General features: G+C 37.9%; 1 protein-coding gene across 11 annotated transcripts in view; it reads right to left on the bottom strand.

Annotated features, from left to right (window-relative positions):
* The window catches only part of Tasor2 (transcription activation suppressor family member 2), a 50,779-nt gene extending 31,008 nt beyond the window's left edge, over nt 1-19,771 (bottom strand). For 4 of the 11 annotated variants that reach the window (XM_031359404.1, XM_031359394.1, XM_031359405.1 and 1 more), the window contains exons 1-9: nt 19,640-19,771; nt 8,456-8,598; nt 7,910-8,033; nt 7,802-7,821; nt 7,616-7,712; nt 4,505-4,605; nt 3,394-3,494; nt 2,019-2,091; nt 1,848-1,910 (exon numbers count right to left, since the gene is read on the bottom strand). In XM_031359404.1, coding sequence (XP_031215264.1) covers nt 1,848-1,910; nt 2,019-2,091; nt 3,394-3,494; nt 4,505-4,605; nt 7,616-7,712; nt 7,802-7,821; nt 7,910-7,935 — 481 coding nt within the window. In that variant the 5' untranslated portion in view covers nt 7,936-8,033; nt 8,456-8,598; nt 19,640-19,771. Of the gene's footprint in view, nt 1-1,847; nt 1,911-2,018; nt 2,092-3,393; nt 3,495-4,504; nt 4,606-7,615; nt 7,713-7,801; nt 7,822-7,909; nt 8,034-8,455; nt 8,599-10,984; nt 11,101-18,960; nt 19,345-19,639 lie in introns of those variants that run through there. The other 7 variants (XM_031359399.1, XM_031359401.1, XM_031359400.1 and 4 more) reach the window with 7 other exon arrangements.
* Nucleotides 19,772-22,491: the final 2,720 nt, after the last annotated feature.

Consider the following 22,491-nt stretch of genomic DNA (forward strand, 5'->3'; position numbering starts at 1 on the left):
GAGAATAAAGTCACTCACTCAAATCAAATAGCTTTGACCACAGCAGGAAGTCTGTATCCAAAAATCATACCTACAACACATTCCTTGCTACAGCAGAACTGTCAACTCTCAGCTTAGCTATGATGGAGGTAAAATCATTTGGTGATGTGAGGGTCATTGAAGTACAGCCTTATTACAATGAAATCCAATGTCTAAAAGTTCTTATTTTGGGCTTGTACCACAGTAAGAGCCAAGATTTTAAACTCTACTAAATAAAAAAAAAAGACTTTATATATTTATGTTCATTTAAGAAAATACTAGTAGTGATATATTATTTTGAAATATACAGAATATGTTTGGAGTTATTTAAAATTTATATTGAGAAAAGTGTATTTTCAGTATTGCTGTAGACGAGCGTCTATATAAGACTTAAATTGATTGTTGTTTTATATCAAACAACCTTTATAATACTTATTATTATTATTTTTTTTTTGAGACAGGGTTTCTCTGTGTAGCTCTGGCTGTCCTGGAACTCACTCTGTAGACCAGGCTGGCCTGGAACTCAGAAATCTGCCTGCCTCTGACTCCCAAGTGCTGGGATTAAGGGCATGCGCCACCACTGCCCGGCTATAATACTTATTTTTATTGTTATAATATTTTATAAATTTTAAGGAATATGACAAAAAAGATATTGTAGGTATTTAATTGGGGGGCCTCTGGGAGAAGTAGGGGTACAAAAGGGAAACAAGAATATGATTTAATTCTATTTACTTAAAATGTTTTTAAATGTCAACAAATTCAGATAAATTGAAATCATGTAACTTTTCTCATCATAATGCAATAAAAGTTAAAAAAAAAAAAAAAAAAAAAGAATCCCAGCATCACAAACCAAAAGCCAAACCCAGCCCACTAATATATTTGTATGTCAAGCATGCCCAGATGTAGTGGCAAGTACATCCCAGGTGATGCAGTCCTCAGAATCAAATCCAGAGCTTTATGCTTAAGAGACTAGCACTTTACCACCTGAGTTACATCCGCATCCCACAAGTACTTTAACTGCAACATCACACATGCTGTGACATTGTATAGCTGTTTACGTACTACATGATTTGACTTATAGTCTGAATGAGAATTTCTTTCATAGACTCAGATGTTTCAAGGTTGGTCCCCAATTGATGGCAGTTGTTTGGGAGGTTTGAGGGTGTGGCCTTGCTGGATAAAGTATGTTGCTGTGGGCAAACTTTGAGGTTTCAAAAACCCCATGAGAGCATGTTTTCTTGGCTTGCAGTTCCAGCCCCCATGCCTGCTACCTCCACTCCAGCACCACAGATCCTAGCTCTCTGGAACTGTAAGCCCAAATATACCCTTTTTCTATTTTGCCTTAGTTATGGTGTTTTATCATAGCAATAGAAAAGTCTAATACACGATTAATATAATATTTTGTCTCTAAGAACCACGTGTTTGTCCTCAGGGTCAATACCATGTTGGGAATACATTGTCCAAACACAAAGAATTATAGTCTAGATAGCAAGAGTAGCCATGAAAATCCTGAGTCATAGCTTTTTGAGAGACTCTGGGAAAAGTATGTCCTAGCTACTGTTGAACAACAAATGGATTCAGGTTTAGATATGCTGAATGTTAGGAAGTTTACATATCATGCTAGATATGTCAGTATGTGGAGACACAGGTCTAAAGCTTAGAGTTCACTTTCAAAGGAGGTCAAGTAGGAATGTTAAAGAAAGACAGTTGTTTAAGGGGAAGAACAGAGTTAACAAGTGTTCTGTGCTACTAAATCATCGAGTAAGATAGGGACTGTAAAGCACCCAAATCCAATAGGATGAGTGAACTGGGTACCACTGTAACCTCACCTGCTGTTTGATGTGCATGGAATAAATGTAAACCATGTAGACCCATCTGTTCACCTCCAACATCTGTAAGAGTTAAGAATCAGGAGAAAAATAAAAAGATGTAGGTTGCTGATATTATGAAACAAAAATAGATACATTATAATTTTTTCTCCCCAGAAAGCTTGTTCTTACCTTGTTCTGGAGTTAAGGCTGATGATGTAAGTAAAATGAAAAAACTCCTATTTTCTAAGCATTTGATGAGTGCCTTAAACATAAAAAAATAAATAGTTGTCACTTGTGCCATTTCCAGCTACTGAGGGCTCTGCATATTATGCAAACTGTTCTAAAGAAACTAGAGTGATGGTCAGGAGGGGCTCTGTCTCTTTCCACCCACGTGGAAAGAGAGCACATGACCCTGGCTGGAAGCCATAGGACAAACTAGCATCCAGAAAAGGGCAAAGCTGGAAGAAAACTGCCCTGAACAGCATTTAAATCCTGTCTTGCTACCTAGACTGAGAAAGTAAGCTTATAAAACTCTCACATTAAGGCCCGCTTAAATTAACGTTATTTGCAACTCAGTATTAATGAACACTATCATTAAGACAGGTCGCTGTCCCAAAAAACACACATGCATGCCTGGTCTATTTTACTTTACTTATGTCCCAACAGGAGCTGCTTTGCTTCATTACTGTCAACATTTGAATCATTTTCTTTGGAAATATTCAGAAATTCTCATAAAAGGTGGCTCAAGCTCTGGGACAAGCATCTATCCTCAAAGAGCCCTGGCTAACACAACAGCTGTTTTTCCTTTTTTTCCGGTTTTTTTGAGTCAGGGTTTCTCTGTGTAGTCCTGGCTGTCCTGGAACTCACTCTGTAGACCAGGCTGGCCTCGAACTCAGAAATCCGCCTGCCTCTGCCTCCCAAGTGCTGAGGTTAAAGGCGTGCACCACCACCGCCCGGCCTTTTTTTCCTTTTTTTAAAAAAAGATTTTATTATTTACTTATTGTATGTATATAAGCACACTGTTGCTGTCTTTACACATGCCATAAGAGGACACTGGATCCCATTACAGAGGGTTGTGAGCCACCATGTGGTTGCTAGGAATTGAACTCAGGATCTCTGGAAGAGCAGTCAGTGCTCTTAACCACTGAGCCATTTCTCAACCCCCGACAGAATTCTTTAAACCAGTAGCTATTCTTCTACTATTTAAACCAGTCTCATTTCTTCTCTTCTGAGAAAGAAGACCCACTTGTATAAACTCTGGATAATGGTTAAAAGTGGCTTTCAAAGAAGCCTCTCACAAGTGACTAATGCAAGTAGCACTCGATAGCTAATCAATGTATCAAGAAGGCAAAGACTTGTTCTTTTAATTAGGAATATAGACTGACTAATGAGACACAAAGGTAAGTTGAGATGTAAGGAAAATGGAAATGTCAGTTACAATATTATGTCAGTTAACATTAACAGTGAAAACCCTTCTGGTAAGCTAAATAATACAGTGAATACTTAGGCCCCAACTTCCTAGTTTAAGGGAAAAATAATTACACTTGAAATTAGTGATGCTTACCAATTCCTTATTTTTAATATATTCCATTAGGTTATTTATGTTTTCTCGTTTGTTTGTCAATTCAACTTCATATAAATCAAAGCATAAATCTTGACAACAGACTGTAGAGGGAATCAGAAATATAGAACATTTTAAATTTTAATTAAAGAAATTCCATAGTTAGATCACGTTTTGATCACATAAACCCCCACTGCCCTTTCTTCAGGACATATACATATGTACATACGTACGTACATAGAGGGTTTCATTTTGTATTCTTTGCTGAACTTGACATATAGACCAGGGTGACCTTGAACTCAGAGACCCTTCTGCTGGTCTCCTTACAGTTGGTATTAAAGCCACATTCCACCATACCTTGCCTCAGAACTTTTAATTCTCTTAAACAATTTTCAAAATATTTATTGTTTAAACCCTCCTTAAAATGTACCTTAATCCTATCACTTACAAGAGGCAGAAGCAAGCAGATCTCCATGAGTTCAAGGCCAGCCTGGTGTACATATAAAGCTCCAAGGCAGGCAGAATTATGCAATGAGACCCTATCTCAAAACAAAATGTTCTCTCTTACATTGCTACAAAATTAACAAAATAAATACTAGACAAAAATATCAGTGTTTCATGAAATATGACTCAAAATTTCCTCATATTTTGTTTTCTTTTTGTTTTGAGAAAGGGTTTCACATGTTACTCTGGTTGGCTTGAACTTTCAACGCAGATCAGGCTGGTCTCAAACTCATAGAGATCCATCTGCATGCTTCTGCCTCCCAAATGCTGGTCTCTTACTTGTAGTGAACCTAACAGTACTTAAATTCAAAACAATAAAAACTTTTGTGCATGAGAGGAATGGGTCTGAGTTTTCAGCTATTTTTTTAGTCTATCTATTCAATTCTCTAAGCATTCTGTCTTAAAGTCTTTGTTCTCTCTGATGAATCTGCTAGTTTGTAACTGGCTTCCAAGGAGTGGATAACATGGTAACTCTACAACCTCCTCCAAAGACCATTTTAAGAAGTATTTGAGATGAAATTAAGACATGTATATGAATGTATGGACCACAGAGTGGACAATAACTGAAGAAAGCCCAGGATATGGAGTGTGCCATTACATTTCAACAGACCTTTCTGCTCCAAGTAATTCCGTCTTCTAAAGGCAGCTTCTGGAAGGCTTTCTTTCAGAGAAGACACTTTCATTACATACTTAAAATCTAGTTCCTGGGGCCTAAAAAACAAAAACTCATAAAGCAGTGTAATAAATACTGACATAAGCTTATTACTTTCTAACGCAAATGCAATCAAGAATATAATCATAAAAGAGTCCTTAAAAGGCTGCAGAAATAGTTGTTAAGAGAGTGTATCCTGCTCCTATCCTACCGAAAACATGAGCTTGGGTCCTACACCTACACTGGGGAGCTTACAAGTCCCTCTTCTGGCCTCTACTGGCACTGCACATACATGCACATACCCACACACAAAGCATTCATACACACACGATTATTTTTCGAAGTCATTAATTTCTGGGTTAGATTATAAATAATATATAATATACATTATGTTTGTATTTATGTTTATAAACAATACAGATTCTCACACACATGACCCACAGATGATGTTTACAAACATGTTCACATTTTCTGAATGCATGCATTTTTAGAACGGCCAACATACCTAGATGTGTTAAAGAATTATGGATTCTAAAACTGAAAAATTTCAAAAATTATACTAAGTTAAGATTCTCTGCAATATTGGGTTATATCATAGAATGAGTCACATACAGATATTCATTCTATCATCTCCCAAGTACTTTTTCTTTCTAATTTATTTTCAAATAGTATCAGACTTATGTAAAAGTTGTAAAAATAGCACAAAAAATTCCTGTACTTTATCATGTTGCTCTCTACATGCTTTGGTTTTTCCTTCCTTCCTTTTCTTTCTTTCTTTCTTTTTTTTTTGAGAGGTATATCTGATGCATTTTAATCTCCAAATACTTGGGGTTTCCACACAAAAAGAACGTTTCCTTGCACAACAAATTACCAAAAATTAAGAAATTAACAATTGTAGACTACTATTACTTATCTTACACTTTATCCAAATTTTGCTAAGATTCTTCAAAAACCAAAACATGAAACCACCAACAAAAAAAGATTGGGCATGTTGCATATATATTGCAGGATATTAGAACACATTGTAAATCCCGAGACTGTGGTATATATTTACTGGAAAAAAGTTTTTAGTTGTGGTGTGCGTCAGCCTTAGCCCATACTTTTAATCTAAGAATTTTCTGCTTGAATTGTAAATATGATCAAATAAAGTCAACTGTAGGTCAACAGATGGACCAAGCAACCAGATGACAGTCAACATAGGATTATTAAGAGAAAGTAAGTGGGGCCAGGCAGTGGTGGTGCACGCCTTTAACCCCAGCACTTGGGAGGCAGAGGCAGGTGGATTTCTGAATTTGAGGCCAGCCTGGTCTACAGAGTGAGTTCAGGACAGCCAGAACTACAGAGAGAAACCCTGTCATGAACAACGCTCCCCTACAGAGAGAGAGAGGGGGAGAGGGGGAGGGAGGATGGATAGAGACACACAGAAGGGAAGGACAATGAGTTTTAAGGAAGGTTTTGGAGATGATACAAGAAAGGGCATTCCTTCTGGAACGTTGGCTGAGGAGTTTGATCAGCCTCTTTGAGCTAGCAGGCTTCTAGCATCTGACTCCTGAGTTTTCATTAGTAAAAATAGAATGATTGAGATTTTTCTTAAAAACACACATATATTCATATATACATGCATGCACATGTATGTATACACGTATAACAATAAGAATCAAAAAAAGTTGCTAATTTATTTAAGGATGATGTGGAAAAAGCTTGAGGGCAGGGAGCTTCGAGGGGCTAGAAAAAAGAAAGGGAGAGTGTAATGTTTTGTAATTCTATTTCAATGAAAAGCGCAAGTAAAAACTTAACTTAGAAAAGCTGGGTGATGGTGATTCAGCCTTTAATCCCAGCACTTGGGAGGCAGAGGCCAACCTGGTGTGGAGACAACATTCCAAGACAGCCAGGGCTACACAGAAACCCTGTCGCAAAAAACTGAAAGACCAAAGCCAACCAAACAAAAAACTTAAAAACATATTTTCAGTTGTCTCTTCTGCAAAGTCTGCCTTTTATAAATTCATGATTAATATATAAGTTGTAGGAAAATACTGAAAAATATGCAGATAACCAAAATTTCACCTGTTTTATTATCTACTCAAATACCATCATTTTTCCTATAGTTAGCAACTACATTGTATAGCAAGAAAGAACTTTTCCTTCTTTTAAAATTATTTTTTCACAAAGTTCTCACTTTCCTAATTATGAAGTATACTATCCCCGCTCTCTGTTCTTATAGAAAATGAACTCTGACAGAAATCTAATCATCATATGTCTATTAAATTGCATCTATGCTTTTAGTGGTAGGGAGTACAAAAGTATGAAGAGACCAAACTAAAAGATTTCCTTTTTTCTTTTTTGTTTTTTTTTCGAGACAGGGTTTCTCTGTGTAGCCCTGGCTGTCCTGGAACTCACTCTGTAGACCAGGCTGGCCTCGAACTCAGAAATCCGCCTGCCTCTCTGCCTCCCAAGTGCTGGGATTAAAGGCGTGCGCCACCACCGCCCGGCACAAAAAGATTTCTTCACAGTTCCTCAGGAGGAAAAAAAAAAACTTTATTATCATAATTCATTATACTACAAACAGATTTAACAGCTACTTTTAGTATTTTTTCAAATAAGGGGATCATGTGACTATTAGAACATCAGATACTATTAATCTTAATGAGTCAATAATAGAACTAGGGACTATAATTTGCTGTATTATTTGCTCTCTGGACAATTCTGATTTGTTTTAGAGAAAAAGCAAACTTCTAATATAAAATAATCTAGTCAGGCATGGTAACAGATACAAGTAGCCCCAGTCAATCAGGAGGCTGAGTAAGAGCCCTTGAGTCCTGAAGTTCCAAACCAACCTGGGCAATATAGGAACCCATGTCAACTACAGCAATAGAAGTATCATTCCTCTTTAAGGATAGAAATTAGGTGGTCTGTGTACTTTGTACTCTACACAATCAAAAGCATCCTAGTGTAAAATCAAGTAAAATTACCGTATTTCACACCAATCCTACACATTACAATGCCGAAATGAGTGCCCAGCAATGCAAAAACAAAATATGTATTAAGGATGACAGCCAACACAATACTTACAGTTGTACTGTAACTGTGCCATAAGTAGACCAAAGAGTTATATCACACAGCAAGCAACCCTGAATAGTTAACTGCCCTTTCCATGGAGAGATGACAGCTTTAAGAAATGAGGACAAAAAGAAGCTGATTACACTTTGAAACATTCACTAAAACAACAAAAACCACAAGAACTAATTAATTTCTTACCATTTTTATTGAGCTTAAGTCTGGAAAGAAACAAAAAGTTTTTTTATTAGAGAAAGAGAAACAAATCAAGTAAACAAAGTATGCATTTATTATTTTATTATTACTCACAAGGTTTTATCAGTAGGTGCTGCCATCTTTTAGGTTCCTTGTGCTGAAAAGCTATAATTATATAAGGGCAGGTCTGTCTGGGTCATTTAATAACAGTGTTGCCTGAATGTTCCTGGAGGTAAAGCTAAAAGAAGGAAAATAGGTATTATTAGCACTATGGAACGGCTATGAATTAAGTTTATCCCAACCTCAGCCAAATCTGGAACTTAGGACATTAGATTAAGAAATATTCTTTTGGGCTGGAGAGATGGCTCAGCGGGTAAGAACACTGACTGCTCTTCTGAAGGTCCTGAGTTCGGATCCCAGCAACCACATGGTGGCTCACAACCACCTGTAATGAGATCTGATGCCCTCTTCTGGTGCAGCTGAAGACAGCTACAGTGTATTACACCAGAGCGAGCAGGGCTAGAGCAAACAGAGGTCCTGAGTTCAATTCCCACATGATAGCTCATGGCCATCTGTACAGCTACAGTGTAATCATATACATAAAAAATAAATTAATTAAAAAAAAGAAATAAATATTCTTTTTAGGTATAATTTACTCACAGTGACTTAGTTTGAAGGCACGAAAATGATTTCTTTTGTAAGAAACTTTGTAGGTATCTGCATCTACGTGGTAGTCACATCCATAAGATGGCCTAAGGTAGTTAGTTACCTGTATAATTCTCAGACACAAACTTGAGCTTTCCCTAGAATCAAACATAAGAGTCATCAGAAGTCTTCAAATAGCAATAGTCTCTTGTTTGTTTGTTTGTTTAGTTTTGTTTTTCAAGACAGGGTTTCTCTGTGTAGCGCTGACTGTCCTGGAACACACTCTATTGACCAGGCTGTCCACGAACTGAGAAATCCACCTGCCTCTGTCTCCCAAGTGCTGGGATTAAAGGCGTGTACCACCACTGCCCAGCAAATAGTCATAACAGTAAGGTTTACTTTAAAAGTAGCCTAATCAGGATGTAGGTGTGTTTTTTTCACCAGTAACCAAAATAAAACTGATGCTTCTTAGAAAAATAATAAAGTAAGACCTTCAGTTTTTTACTGGTTTAAATACCAATAGGTACTTTAAACTTTAAAAAATAGCTGTGCTTGTGTATCTTTCTCAGGTTGTCATCACACAAAGGAATATACAATAGGACCAATTATCTTTAACGAAACTTCACCGAATGGCTATGTAGTGATTGTAATACAAAAAAATCTAAATTATCAAAAGATGAATTTCTAAACCAAAGTATTAATGAACTGTAAGTTATGGTAGTGCCCTGAACATCTTCAAGGAGAAAGAATGTAATGAAGTAATTCATAAGCAGGTACCCTTAACAAGTGAATGATCAAGCTGGGCAGTGGTGGTGCACGCCTTTAAATCCCAGCACTTGGGAGGCAGAGGCAGGTGGATTTCTGAGTTCCAGGACAGCCTGGTCTACAGAGTGAGTTCCAGGACAGCCAGGGCTATACAGAGAAAAACCGTATCTCAAAAAACCAAAAAAACAAAAAACAAACAAGTGAATGATCAATAGTATTGCCCATGGTAGATGAAGAATTAAAAGTCAAGCTTACTGGCTTTGGACGTATTCAGTAATAAATGCTTGCCCAATGTGGGCAAATATGGTAAAGACTTTAGTTTTGATTCCTAGCAATAGAAAATAAAAGTCAAGGTTGTTTTTTTCACTTTTTAAAATTTATTTTTATTTTATGTCCATTGGTATTTTGCCTGCATGTGTGAGGGTGTCAGATCCCCAGAAACTGGAGTTACAGACAGTTGTGAGGTGCCATGTGGGTGCTGGGATTTGAACATGAGTCCTCTGGAAGAGCAGCCAGTGTTCTTAACCACTGAGCTATTTTCCCCAGTCCAAAAGTCAAGTTTTAACATATGTTGAAATGTTAATGAATAAATGTGAAGGGGGAGGGGCTCTCAAGCTTCCTTTACTTGCTGAGGAGCTATTGACAGATGACAGCTTGTGGAGGAGGGACCTTTCACTTCAAGGGTGTGGTCCCAATATGTCCACCACACTCCAGTAGGTGACCACACTCATGATTATATATATATAGGCAGCACAAACTGGACTTGGTGGATTACTTTTAAAAAAGTACAGGAAGTTCAGAAAGGGCAGGGAAGTGGAAGATAGATCTGAGAAGAGTTAAAAGGAATAAATATCAAAATACATTATATGAAATTCTCAAAAGAATTAATGAAAATATTATACTAAATTAAAAAAAGACCAGGTGCTGGCTCAATGATTAAGAACACTGACTACTCTTCCAGAGGATCTGGGTTTGATTCCCAGCACCCAAATAATAGCTAGAAACTGACTGTAACTCTAGTTCCAGAGGATCTGGCCTCCTCAGACAATAGGCACACACAAATATAGTATACAAATATATGTGTAAGCAAAACATTCATACACAAAGTAGACAAACCTGTATACTGTACAGTCCTGTTTACATAAATGTCTTGAATAGACAGATGGAAAAAAGTGGGAAATAGTCAACTATACTATTTAGTGACAATTTCACAAATCTGAATATCTGAGCATGCGCGCGCGCACACACACACACACACACACACACACACACACACACACCACACACCCATGAGAGACCATATAGTTTAAATGGGTAAATACTACTGTACAGGAAATCATCAGAAATCTAGCCACCATACATTAGTACTGCTGAACACCCCTCTTCTTGAATTCCTGATGCTTTGGGCTGCATATGCTCCTCCAGTACCCATTATTTAATCCTACTAATGTCCCAAAGAGTTTGGCCATCTATTCCTTCTATACCATCCCATATGGTATCTTGACTTCAACTGATAGCCCCAACCCTGGTTTGGGTGGATCCCTCCCTAAATTATTTTTATTGCCTGAAAGGCTATGTTTCAGAAACGTAGAAGGTTGAATGTTTCTCTAATTCAATAAAGTAGTACCTGTCCACTTCCAGAGAAATTACTAAATATAAATTCCTTGGCTAAGGACTTAAATGTCATTTAGTTTTCACAGTAATGCTACAAAGTTATCTATTTTCCGAAGGAGAAAACTGAAGCACAAAGCTTTCATGTTAATCATGTTTAACTATTACCTATTTATATCCTTGGATTTATTGGCTTGTCTTTCATTCTTTTCTTCCTGCCTCCTTTCTACTTATAGTACCAGTGCAATCTGTTGAAAGCCTTATATTCTCTTACCCTAACATTCCACAGTTGTCAAGTTTGCTCAGATCTACCTGTTCTCTATTCTTAGGTCATAATGATGGTATAAAAGATCTCTATGAAAGTCACAGTATCTTGGCATTTAAAAATACCTTGTTTATATTCAAAACTCAATTATGTCTAAACTTCTAATTGAAAATTATGACCTGCTCAACACTAATGAATCTGGCTTTTATTACAGTCATTTCAGGGAATTAACTAAACTTCATTTTATTTTGTAGAGAAGAAATTCATTTTCCTCAGATCTACATCTGGCTGGATTGCTCAAAGGGCTACTAGCACAACAATAAAGCTATTTTGATTATAAATCTTAAAATGAAATACTTATTCTATGCTTATTATAAATCTCTAAATGAAAATTATTTATCTTAAAATAAAATTTCTATAATCGATAAGGCAATATACAATTTGGTCACTGTATTCACGGTTCAAAACAACCTCATGTAGAGCAACTATGTTTTAATTGATGTGGAAATTTTCATAAAAATTTTATATTTCTATTAACAAAGATGTCACAAACAAAGCCAAACTTTCTGAAAGAAGAATTAGTGTAAGTCCACTGTACATTTTATTCCTATTTAGATGATTAGTTTAAATAATCCCAGGCTTTTCTGTTGTTATTTTACAGCCCTTATATGTTAGTTCTAATTATTTTTTAGGTAATTCTGTCTTTGTTCCTCATAATAGTTCTCTTCCAAAGGACCCAGACTGAATTCTCAGCACCTACTTGGTAGCTCATAACTGTCTTTAACTTTAGGGGATCTGACCATCTCTTCTGGCCTCTGTAGACATCAGGAATACATACGGCACACACACATATATGCAGGCAAAGCACTAGAACACATTAACACCTCCCCCAATCCAATTCAAAAACACAAGTTCAAAGCTGGGCATCATACACTTGGCAGAGAAAGTAAGACCTTAAGTTTGATGTCAGACTCAAAAACAAACTATCAACACGTGAAATACAAATATAGTAATGTGGGCTGGCGAGATGGCTCAGCGGGTAAGAGCACTGACTGCTCTTCTGAAGGTCCTCAGTTCGGATCCCAGCAACTAGATGGTGGCTCAATACCACCTGTAATAAGATCTGACACCCTCTTCTGCTGCGTCTGAATACAGCTACAGTGTATTATGCCAGAGTGAGCAGGGCCGTCCTGAGTTCAATTCTCAGCAGCCACATGATGGCTCACAGCCATCTGTACAGCTACAGTGTACTCATACACAAAAAAATAAATCTTTAAAAAAACAAAACAAAACAAAACCCAACCATAATAATGTATCTTTTATGATGCAATTTGAATACTAAATTTAGTAAGTTATAACTATGGATATTGCAATTTAAAATTTTTTGCTTTACACATCTAAATTATAACTGAAATTTAATTATACTACTTTAGACTTGGCATGTTATTTTATCCTTGTATTATTCGAATGCTCATTTCTCTGTCCCAATATCTGGTTACTATCAGGACATGGCATTGTAATGCTTATTCTAAGTATCTCCTGTCTCAGTGTTGTATAAACACTGCTCCTCATTCATTTTCTACTTTGGAGGGGCAGTGGGGAACGGATAGAGTGAGGATGCTGACAGCTAATGACTGAGCAGATGAGAATAGGGCTGGACTTCCAATTTCAGTGAGAGGAGGGGTAGGGAAAGAAGATTTGGCCATGAGGTGAGGGTCCAGTTGCTACTATGAGAAAAATGAATGAAGCAGAGAGCCAGATCAATACTAAAATGCAAGTATCTCAGAGATATGGCTCAGAAGCACATCTATTAGTTTAGAGGATTAGAATAGATTAATACTTCTTCAGTTATTGTGTTATAAAATTTATTTAACAAAAATAGTCTCTATCTCGATTATTTAGGAGGTAGTTGGGTTAGAGAAAAAGACTACCACTACTAAATGTCTTACAATATAGACTCAATCATAGCTTGTAACACTTAGTCTAACTGTTCTGATTTGAGCCCCATCTCAATCATATCTATGGAAAGCTAGAAAGACGGTCATAAACTATTTCTACCTTCAGTTCTTGACATAGTCCTGTTCCTTGTTAATATCAAAAATTCTAAAGTGAAAAGGGTAATGATAAAGTGAACAAATGTTTATTAAGCATCTAATTTGCATATGAATAAATCTGTAAAGTTTATATTTCTCCCAAGTCTTAGGTATACCCTAGCTTTTGCCAATGCCAGGAAGCTGGCATCTATTCAGTTCATGCTGAGTGGTGGTGGGAAATGCCTTTAATCCCAGCATTTAGGAAGTACAGGCAGGTGGATCTCTGCAAGTTCAAGCCAGCTTGCTCTATAGAGTTCCCGGACAAGCAGGGCTACCCAGAGAAAAACCCTTCCTCAAAAAACCACAAATACAAAGTTCATACATGGACAACTAAATTGAGTACTCCCCACTGTACTACATTTATGGATTTTATGTTTGCTGCACTCACAGTTAACTCTGGCTACACTGAGCCCATGGGTCAGACAAGCTTGTTCCACAGCAAAATACTAGTTTGTTCTAAAAGCAATAACATACTGAAATGCTTTTATTCCAAGTCTTAACTGCTAATAACACAAATTATGCTTACAGGAATAATTTTCTCTCTGAAATAAAAAAAATTTTGAAACAAAAAGCAGAGATCATACAACTGCATGTTTACTTTGATAGAATAAAAGTAAAATACAATAAAATCACTCTCTACCCTAAATTAGTAATTTATTCATTAAGCAAAATAGTCTCTATTGTAGAAAAACAAATTAAAGGAACTCAGATTAGAAATCAAAGACATGAGAAAAATATCAGTACTATAAATGTGAAGGAATATGTAGATCACGAAGCATATTATGTTGTATTTACTATACAAAAAATAATTTGAACTCGCTAGCAAATTATTTAAATTCATACAAAATTATGTAATTATGTGCGATTTCAAAGTAGCAAATAGTCTTAGATATTTCAATTTATCCAGGAGAGGGGGCTGGAAAGTATAACTACTGAAATAAAAAATTAAATCCACAAATTATGACTTATTCATCTGACTGCAAGTTAGATTGGGTTGAATATTCAACTTTAAAAATAAATGTAACTTTACACCTATTTTTCATATGTTTTTATGTGTTGGAGAGCACGCCATGGTATATATGTTAAACGGCAACCTGAAGGAGTTAGTTCTCTCCTATTACCATGTAGGTTCAAGGAATCAAACTCAGAGAGGGCCACCAGATTTGGCAGCAAGTGAGCTATCCACTGAGCATTCTAGCGCTCTCTTCCTTGATACAGTGTTCCTCTTACGCTTTAGCCCCAGCTGGCCTTTGAACTTGCAGTGTCTTAGCCTCTTAAGTGCAATATTCAACTTTTGAAGTTTGTTTTTAATATTCCCCAAATTTGATCTTCTACAAAGTTTCTGATCAGGCTGATACTTACAATTTTTAAAGTAATTTTTTGTTTTGACATGATGCCCAAAAGGTAAATTGTTTAAGATAATATAATTTTGACTAAAATTATTTTAAAATGTATGTGGCTGTATGCATTCTCTCACCCTCAAGTGTGATACTGAGGATCCAACATGCTAGATAAATGCTGTTACTGAGCCACACCCCCTAGTCCTTTATGGTGACTTTTTAAAGACATCCATATAAACTGTGACCAATGTTCTAACTTATCAAATTGGGTTTATGAGCTTATGCTTTAGCATAAAACTACTGATTTCCAATGAAATGACCGTATCAAACTCATTGATATGTTGAGCATCTCCCAAAAATATTAAGTGGTTTTTCTCAGAAAATACCTTAAAAAAAAAGTTTTTATTTTTTCCAGGAACAACTATATTTTAAAGTCCATTTTTGATTCTTTCAGTAATTATAACTTCTATAGCAAGGGGCAGAACTCAATCTTCTGTAAACTGTTTTCATCACTATATATATATCCCATCCCAAATGCCCTGAGCATAGAGGTGAAATAGGTCCTGTAACCAGATGAACTAGGCACCAAGAGCTGAGGTTGATAGATCTCCTAAAAGAAAGTAGGTACACATTAAATGGTGTGTTTCATCAAGCAACAGTGTACTGACAATTAGCATAAGATTTACTTCTCCACTTAAATGTTATTACAGTTTATTAAATGAAAACAGGAAGTATGCTCTAGGTACATTTCTTATGACAAAAGCAGTAATTAAATCAGTAACCAATTTTAAAAAGACAAAATGAAAAGCAAAAGACAAGAACAGAATATTGTCAGGAGCTTATCACCGGGCTGGGTCAAGATTTAGTTTAACGAGTGCTTTCTGTAATAACATATGCCTATCTTGACTCTAAGTTAGTCTGAGGCCAGAAGCTGCAGGCCTCTGAATCTACTGACACTTCTTGCTAATAGCTGAGTGATTAGGTAAAGAATTTATTGCTTAGTTGGCCTGGCTGGTTAACTCTCTGTGACCCAGACAGGAAGGAAAGGAAAAGAATTAAAATTCTTTATACAAATATGCACAGACACACATATATTCATACACACATTTACATTTTTATTCACATTTCCATTTACATGTTAACAGTTACATTTTTATGTGCCCAACCACCTGTCTCATATACTCTACAAGTACCCATGCATATTTACATATACACTAATACTTACACACTTACATATAGACAAACAGACATATACATTTTAAAGTTTTTTTAAAATTCCAGCTAGTAGAGAGACGGTCAGTGGTTAAGAACACATACTGCTCTTGAAGAGCCCCAAGTTCAGTTCTTAGCACCCATGTTGGGTGTAGCTCCAGATCCATCTTCTTCTGGCCTTCACAGGTACCTGCCCTGAAGTGCACAAACCCTCACACAGATACATATAACTTAAATTTGAAATCTTAAAAAAAAATTCTAGCCAGGCAAGGTGGAGCATATCTGTAATCCCAGAAACTCAAGAAACATGGTAGGGAAATCACAGGTACAAGGGCAGCATGAGTGACATAATGTCTCAAAAAGGAACGATATTCTAACTGATACTCATTACTGGTGCTAGAAATTAATTCAAGGTGGCCCACATACCAGGCATATGTTCTATTACTCCGCAGTTAGTCTTTAAAACATAAAAGTACAGGGCTGAGGATATGGCTCAGGGGTAGCTTAGCCTGTATTAAACTTTGGATTCAATTTTTAGTACCACAAAATAAACACACAAAATACACAAGTATATATACCATCTAGTTATATCAAAATAATTTCTTGAAAAATTAAGAATAAACATTTTTCATTAGCAAGATTATTATAAATGATAAATACAGGTAAGATAAATCAAAACCAGTTGGGCAGTAATAGTCAATATTAAAATTAAAAAATGTAAAGTAGTAAGATATTTAAATAATAAGGCACCTGTAATAACTCTGACGAATTCTAAGACAAAGTCCTAAAAAACATACAACAGAGGCCTAGAAAAATCTAATTTAACAAATGTGACACCAATATTTTATATATATATAAACCATGTATTACGATTAGTATTAATATTATATATAATAGTTATAATATATTATATATTACATATAATATATACTTATTATTTGGAAGATCTAAGCAATTTAGGGAAGTAGTATTTTCCAAATGACTACTACATGAATGAAAGCCCCCTGAAGAACAAGCTTGGTAAATGCAAACTATTACCAAAATTGTTGAATAACAAAAAACCCACAACTATAAGAAAATATTAAAATGCTCCTTCTTTTCTAACCACTGGGCTAGCCAATATCAGACAATTCTGCCATATATTTCAACTCTGTACAACAGAGTGCAGAACTCTAACAATTAAAGGTGACATGATGTATTTGCAAACACATTGTACAGTGTTACTCTTATCACTAATATATAAGGTAAATAGCTGTTTTTCATCAAAAATGTTATTTAAGCCAAGATGTAATTGGTTTAGTTTTTAAACATACTAGTAAATGTTTGAAAGTAATCAATTCAACATCTAATATAGTAATTATCAATAGATATAACTAGACTAGGCAGTATTTTTACAACTGTAGTAGAACTGGCTGAGGATGTAGACCAATGCTTGTCTATACTACACAAAGCCCTGCCTCAAACACCAGCACTGCATAAATCCAGCATGGCAGTGTGTTTGGAATCCCAGCATTTTAGAGGACCTGGCAAATGATCAAGAGTTCAATTCCAGCCTTTGCTACATATCAAGTTCAATGGTAGCCTGGGCCATAATTTAAAAAAAAATGTGTAAAGGAGCAAGGACACATGCTAGAATATACATTTTGGAACATAAAACAAAATATGAATAAAATGTATGACTTTCTAAGTTCAAAACAGGTGAAGATACGTTAGCTATCAAACAAAAACCATGGTGGAAGTTCAAGGACTACTTAGCGGGTAAGAGCACTGCTCTTCCAAAGGTCCTGAGTTCAAATCCCAGCAACCACATGGTGGTTCACAACCATCTGTAATGAGATCTGACGCCCTCTTCTGGTGTGTCTGAAGTCAGCTACAGTGCATTTAATGTATAAAAATAAATAAATCTTTGAAAAAATACTTTAAAAAATATATTCTTAGAAGGAAAAATAAAAACCGTCTTTTCTTAAATGAATCTATAAATGGAATAAGCTATACAATGCCAAAACAAATACAGCAATGTGGTTTTCTATAGAGATTGAGATGATTTATCTGAAAGAAACAAAGAAGAATCCTGAACTTTCCCTAGCCCTCCCCCCAAGGAAAGTACCAATGTATATCATAAAACTACCATAACTAAAACAGTATGGTAACTGTTAAATAAGGCAAAGCAGAGTATTCAGACCCAATATCATAAACAAGGGATATCTGACTGTCCCAAATGTTTGACTTTCTTATTCACTAGAAAAGATTACTAGATGGGTTAAGATGTTTAGAAAACATTGTTACCATCCAGTGCTGCCTAGCAGAGTAATGAAAACTATACCTAAGGGGAATGAAAATTAAAAGTAAAATCATCCCGGGGCATTTAACAGACTGCCTAGCATTATCATAAGAATTTGATTCTACAAACAGCAGCAGCACCTAAACCCTGTTTATAACAGCTGCAGGGCAGAAAAAAAAAAACCACAGCTCTGCAGTATTCTTATAAGAAAACCTTAAAAATGTCCACTGATGGGCTGGTGAGATGGCTCAGTGGATTAAGAGCACCGACTGCTCTTCCGAAGGTCCAGAGTTCAAAGCCCAGCAACCACATGGTGGCTCACAACCACCCGTAATGAGATCTGATGCCCTATTCTGGTGTGTCTGAAGACAGCTACAGTGTACTTACATATAATAAATAAATCTTTAAAAAAAAAAAAGTCCACTGACAAGACACAAAGGATAAACATGTCCCATAATATCTGTGCTAATCAGATATGCTACAGGTAGCAAGCAGTATCAGACAAGTTTCCTGGCAGTTTTCAAATTTCAATTTACTTAAATGTTTGGACCAGAAGAAATGCCATTTGTCTTATTTAAAAAAAAAAAGTAGAAAACAAATTGTCAACACACTTCAAACATCATCTCCCTTAAAACAGTAACTACTGACAAATATTCGGTTACCTTTTATTTTTTCTACCTTGGGCTCGCTAGGTACTGCTGTACACTGGTAACACTGGAGCGACTCCCTTTACCAATCTTCCAATACAGGAGTATTCACTTACTCTATCAGGTGTATGTGCTCTGTCCTAAACCTCTTCGGCAGGATTTCCAAGAACCTCAGATTCTATCCTATGACCTATTCACCCCGCCTTCGTTCTGCTCTTCTGAGGGGTCGGGGAGGGGGGACGACGCTGTGAGTCCTCGGGTCGTTTGTATTATAGAGGTTTAGGGGAAAACTCTCATTTAACTTACCTGTTCTAAAGTTTACCTTCAGAAAGAATACAGGAGCGAGTGGTTTAACGTAGGGCGCGTCCAATTGCTACACCGAGATTAAGGGAGACCCCAGACCTTTCAAACGAGCTCATCTTGGAAGTTAAACCCGCTTGGGACTCCCCTCTACCCAACTTCGGGGCCAGCCTACCGCAAGGCTCCCTCAACGTGGCTGTGGCTGTCTTCCATATGGGGTAGGCCCATTCACACGTCATAAAGAAGTAAATCATGTCACGCGTTGCCTGGGATTCTACAGAATCCACAACGCCCACCTGAGGGCTCCCCCAATACCCCCGTCAGGGGGATGCGCTAGACCAACCCCTATCAATGGAACACTTCAGTGCAGAGTTGATCATATCCCTGGGGGGCGAGGGGTGGGGGGAATGGAGCTGCCCTGTGACAGGTGACACAAACAAACCACGCCGGGCTCGCTTTCTGCCTCGGCTTGCTGACAGCCATTCACGACGTCCTGCCCTCCACGGTCTCCGGAGTGGGCACCCCGGTGCCTTAGCTCCACCGGTGGGTGGGTGGCCGCCCTGCCCGCCCGCGCCGCCCTCCAGCCCTCGATCACCGCACGCACCCCGCGCGCACCAGCCGCGTTCGTCCTTGCCCACGGGGGTCCGCGCCCCGGACGGACGCCTCACTCTCGGGGGAGCGTTACCTGTCGCCGGCGCGGCCGCCTTCCCTGAGGAGTCGAGCTCACCGCTCAGTGTCCTTCCCATGCTTTTCCAGCCCGTCCCTTTCTCCTCCTGGTCGCTCCCCCCGCGGCTCGGCCTCGCTCACGAACCTGGGTGTCCCCGGGCGGGCGGGAGGGCGCGCGCGCACGCTCCGGCCCCTCACTCCGCCTCACGGACCGGAGACGAGCCAAGCGCTGGGGACGCGTCGGCTCTCCGGCCCCCCGGTGCCAGCCACCGGAAGTGAAACCTCGTGGACGGGGAGAAAGGGAGGGAGAGGGCTCGGGAGACAGAAAGTGAAAACTAAAGCGCCCCGGTCGCGTCACGGGGGCCAATCACAAGGAGCGCAGCAGCGCGCAGGCGCGACCGCCGGCGGCGTCCACGTGGCTCTTGCTTTTTCCATTATGCGCAGGCGCAGGGGAAGGGCAAAGCTAGCTCCGGATTGGACGATCCAGCCTTCCCCTGGCTTCTCGCGAGATGGAGGCGGCGGGACTAGAAGGCGTGCACAGGAAGTGGGGATGCTCAGCCGGAAGCTCGTCTAGTGTATTGTGGGTTTCTCATGGCCGCTTTCTGGCATTTTCTGTCCCAGGCGCTAGGAAGGGTCAGGGCGAGAAATTACAGAGACGCTTCCATCTTGTATCCTTGCTGAGGCCACTTTAGGTCTAACGAGAAGTTATTTCCTTGATGGATGATTACCCAGCTATTCTAGGCCTTGAAGCCGAGATGTCACAGCTAACTTAGTGTCTGTCGAACTGCTTGCTTGTCTAAACCTCTCCTTGCCGCGCCTGAGTGACATATGGGATGTAGTTTTGCCTTTGAAAGCCCCTTGGTGTAAGGAAGGTGTAAATGCTCGGGGCTACACTTAGACAGAAAACCTGAGTATAGTTCTAGCTGGGTGGCGTAAAGACACTCAAATACCTATAAATTGACCTTGGGCCATGGGTTGAAAATTTGTTATGATGAGATTTAGTCATTCAGTGGGCTAGTATACTGGTGGCAAATTCTGTGTTAAAAACTGGGATTATGGGCTGGCGAGATGGCTCCGCGGGTCAGAGCACTGACTGCTCCTCCGAAGGTCCTGAGTTCGGATCCCAGCAAGCCAGAGCGAGCTGCCCGGCAGAGGTCCTGAGTTCAATTCCCAGCAGCCACACACATGATAGCTCACGGCCATCTGTACAGCTACAGTGTACTCATGCACATAAAATAAAATAAATCTTAAAAAAACACCTAGAGCACTGACTGTTCTGAAGGTCCAGAGTTCGGATCCCAGCAACCACATGGTGGCACACAACTACCCATAATGAGATCTGACGCCCTCTTCTGGTGCGTCTGAAGAAGCTACAGTCTACTTATGTATAGTAATAAATGAAGTCTTTGGGCTGGAGAAGGAAGGTAGGTACTGAGTGAGGAGAGTTGACCAGAGCGAATAGGGGCAACCAGAGCAGGGGTCCTAAAGACAAACAAACAAACAACCCCCCCCAAAAAAAAACAAAAAACAAAACTGGGATTATGGTCATGAGCAAGGTAAAGAAGGACCCTACTCATAACTGAGTTCATTGTAGAGGTGAGTTAGGTTATAAGATACCACAGTTACTTCAGGTAATAACATGGTGCAAAAATGAACTCAACAGGTTGGAGGAACAGAAGGAAAACTCCGAAGATTTAACAAGAATTCCCATTTGTCTGGTTTTTTGTTTGTTTATTTGTTGTTTTTTTAAGTTTTATTGCATTATAATGAGAAAAGTCACACGATTTCAACTTACAGAATTAACATTTAAAAACGTTTTAAATAAAATTAAGTCACATTCTTGTTTTCCTTTTGTACCCCAACTCCTCCCAGAGATCCCCTTCAATACCTACAATATCTTTTTTGCCATATTCTTTAAAATTTATAAAATATAACAATAAAATAAGTATTATAAAAGTTGTTTGATATAAAACAGCAATCTATTTAGCAGTCTTATGTAGGTACTTGTCTATGGCAATACTGAGAATACATACGTTTTTTTCAATATAAATTTTAAATAACTCCAAACATATTAACTATATTTCAAAATAATACATCACTACTAATATTTTCTTAAATGAACATAAATATATAAAGTATCTTTGCTTGTTTGTTTTGGATTTAGTAGAGCTCTTACTGTGGTAACTTGATACAAGAGTTACAAACGTCAAGCAAAGCATTCAGTCTTACTCTTTGATATTCTCTTACAAACCCCCTCCCAATTTAATTGTCTATATTTCTTTTGGGTATATAAATACTTTTAAATATGTAAGCTGTTCTGGAAACCATAATATAGTGTAAAAACATGAAATAAACAATACTACTAATAGAGAGGCTGAGATAGGAAAAGCAAGATCTCAAGACCATTATGTGGTACACAGCAAGACATTGTCACGAATAAACAAGCTGAAAGTGTATATGGATTGTACAATATTGGACGTGTTTCTCCATTTACCAGGTTAGAGAGACCATTGGATGACAGTCAGTAAATTTCTAATTCCTCATATTTTGGGATTTCAATCGATTAGGATATGTTGGTAATATTAATTTTCATATTAAGATATTAAGAAAAAGTAATTGTTACTTCCTGTTGTTTTTGTTGTAAGAAGTGGAATTAGGTTTGTGTGGATTTATTGAAAGATTACTTTCTAGCTTCTTCTAGGGTGTAGTTTTGCTCCTTTTTTCATCTATTATCCTTTGTAAGACTGGATTTGAGAAAGATATTGTATAAATTTTGTTTTGTCATGGAATATCCTGTTTTCTCCCATCTATGGTAATTGAGAGTTTTGCTGGGTATAGTAGCCTAGGCTGGCATTTGTGTTCTCTTAGGGT

The sequence above is a fragment of the Mastomys coucha genome, unplaced genomic scaffold (genome assembly GCF_008632895.1).
Source record: "Mastomys coucha isolate ucsf_1 unplaced genomic scaffold, UCSF_Mcou_1 pScaffold7, whole genome shotgun sequence".
Classification (NCBI taxonomy): domain Eukaryota; kingdom Metazoa; phylum Chordata; class Mammalia; order Rodentia; family Muridae; genus Mastomys; species Mastomys coucha.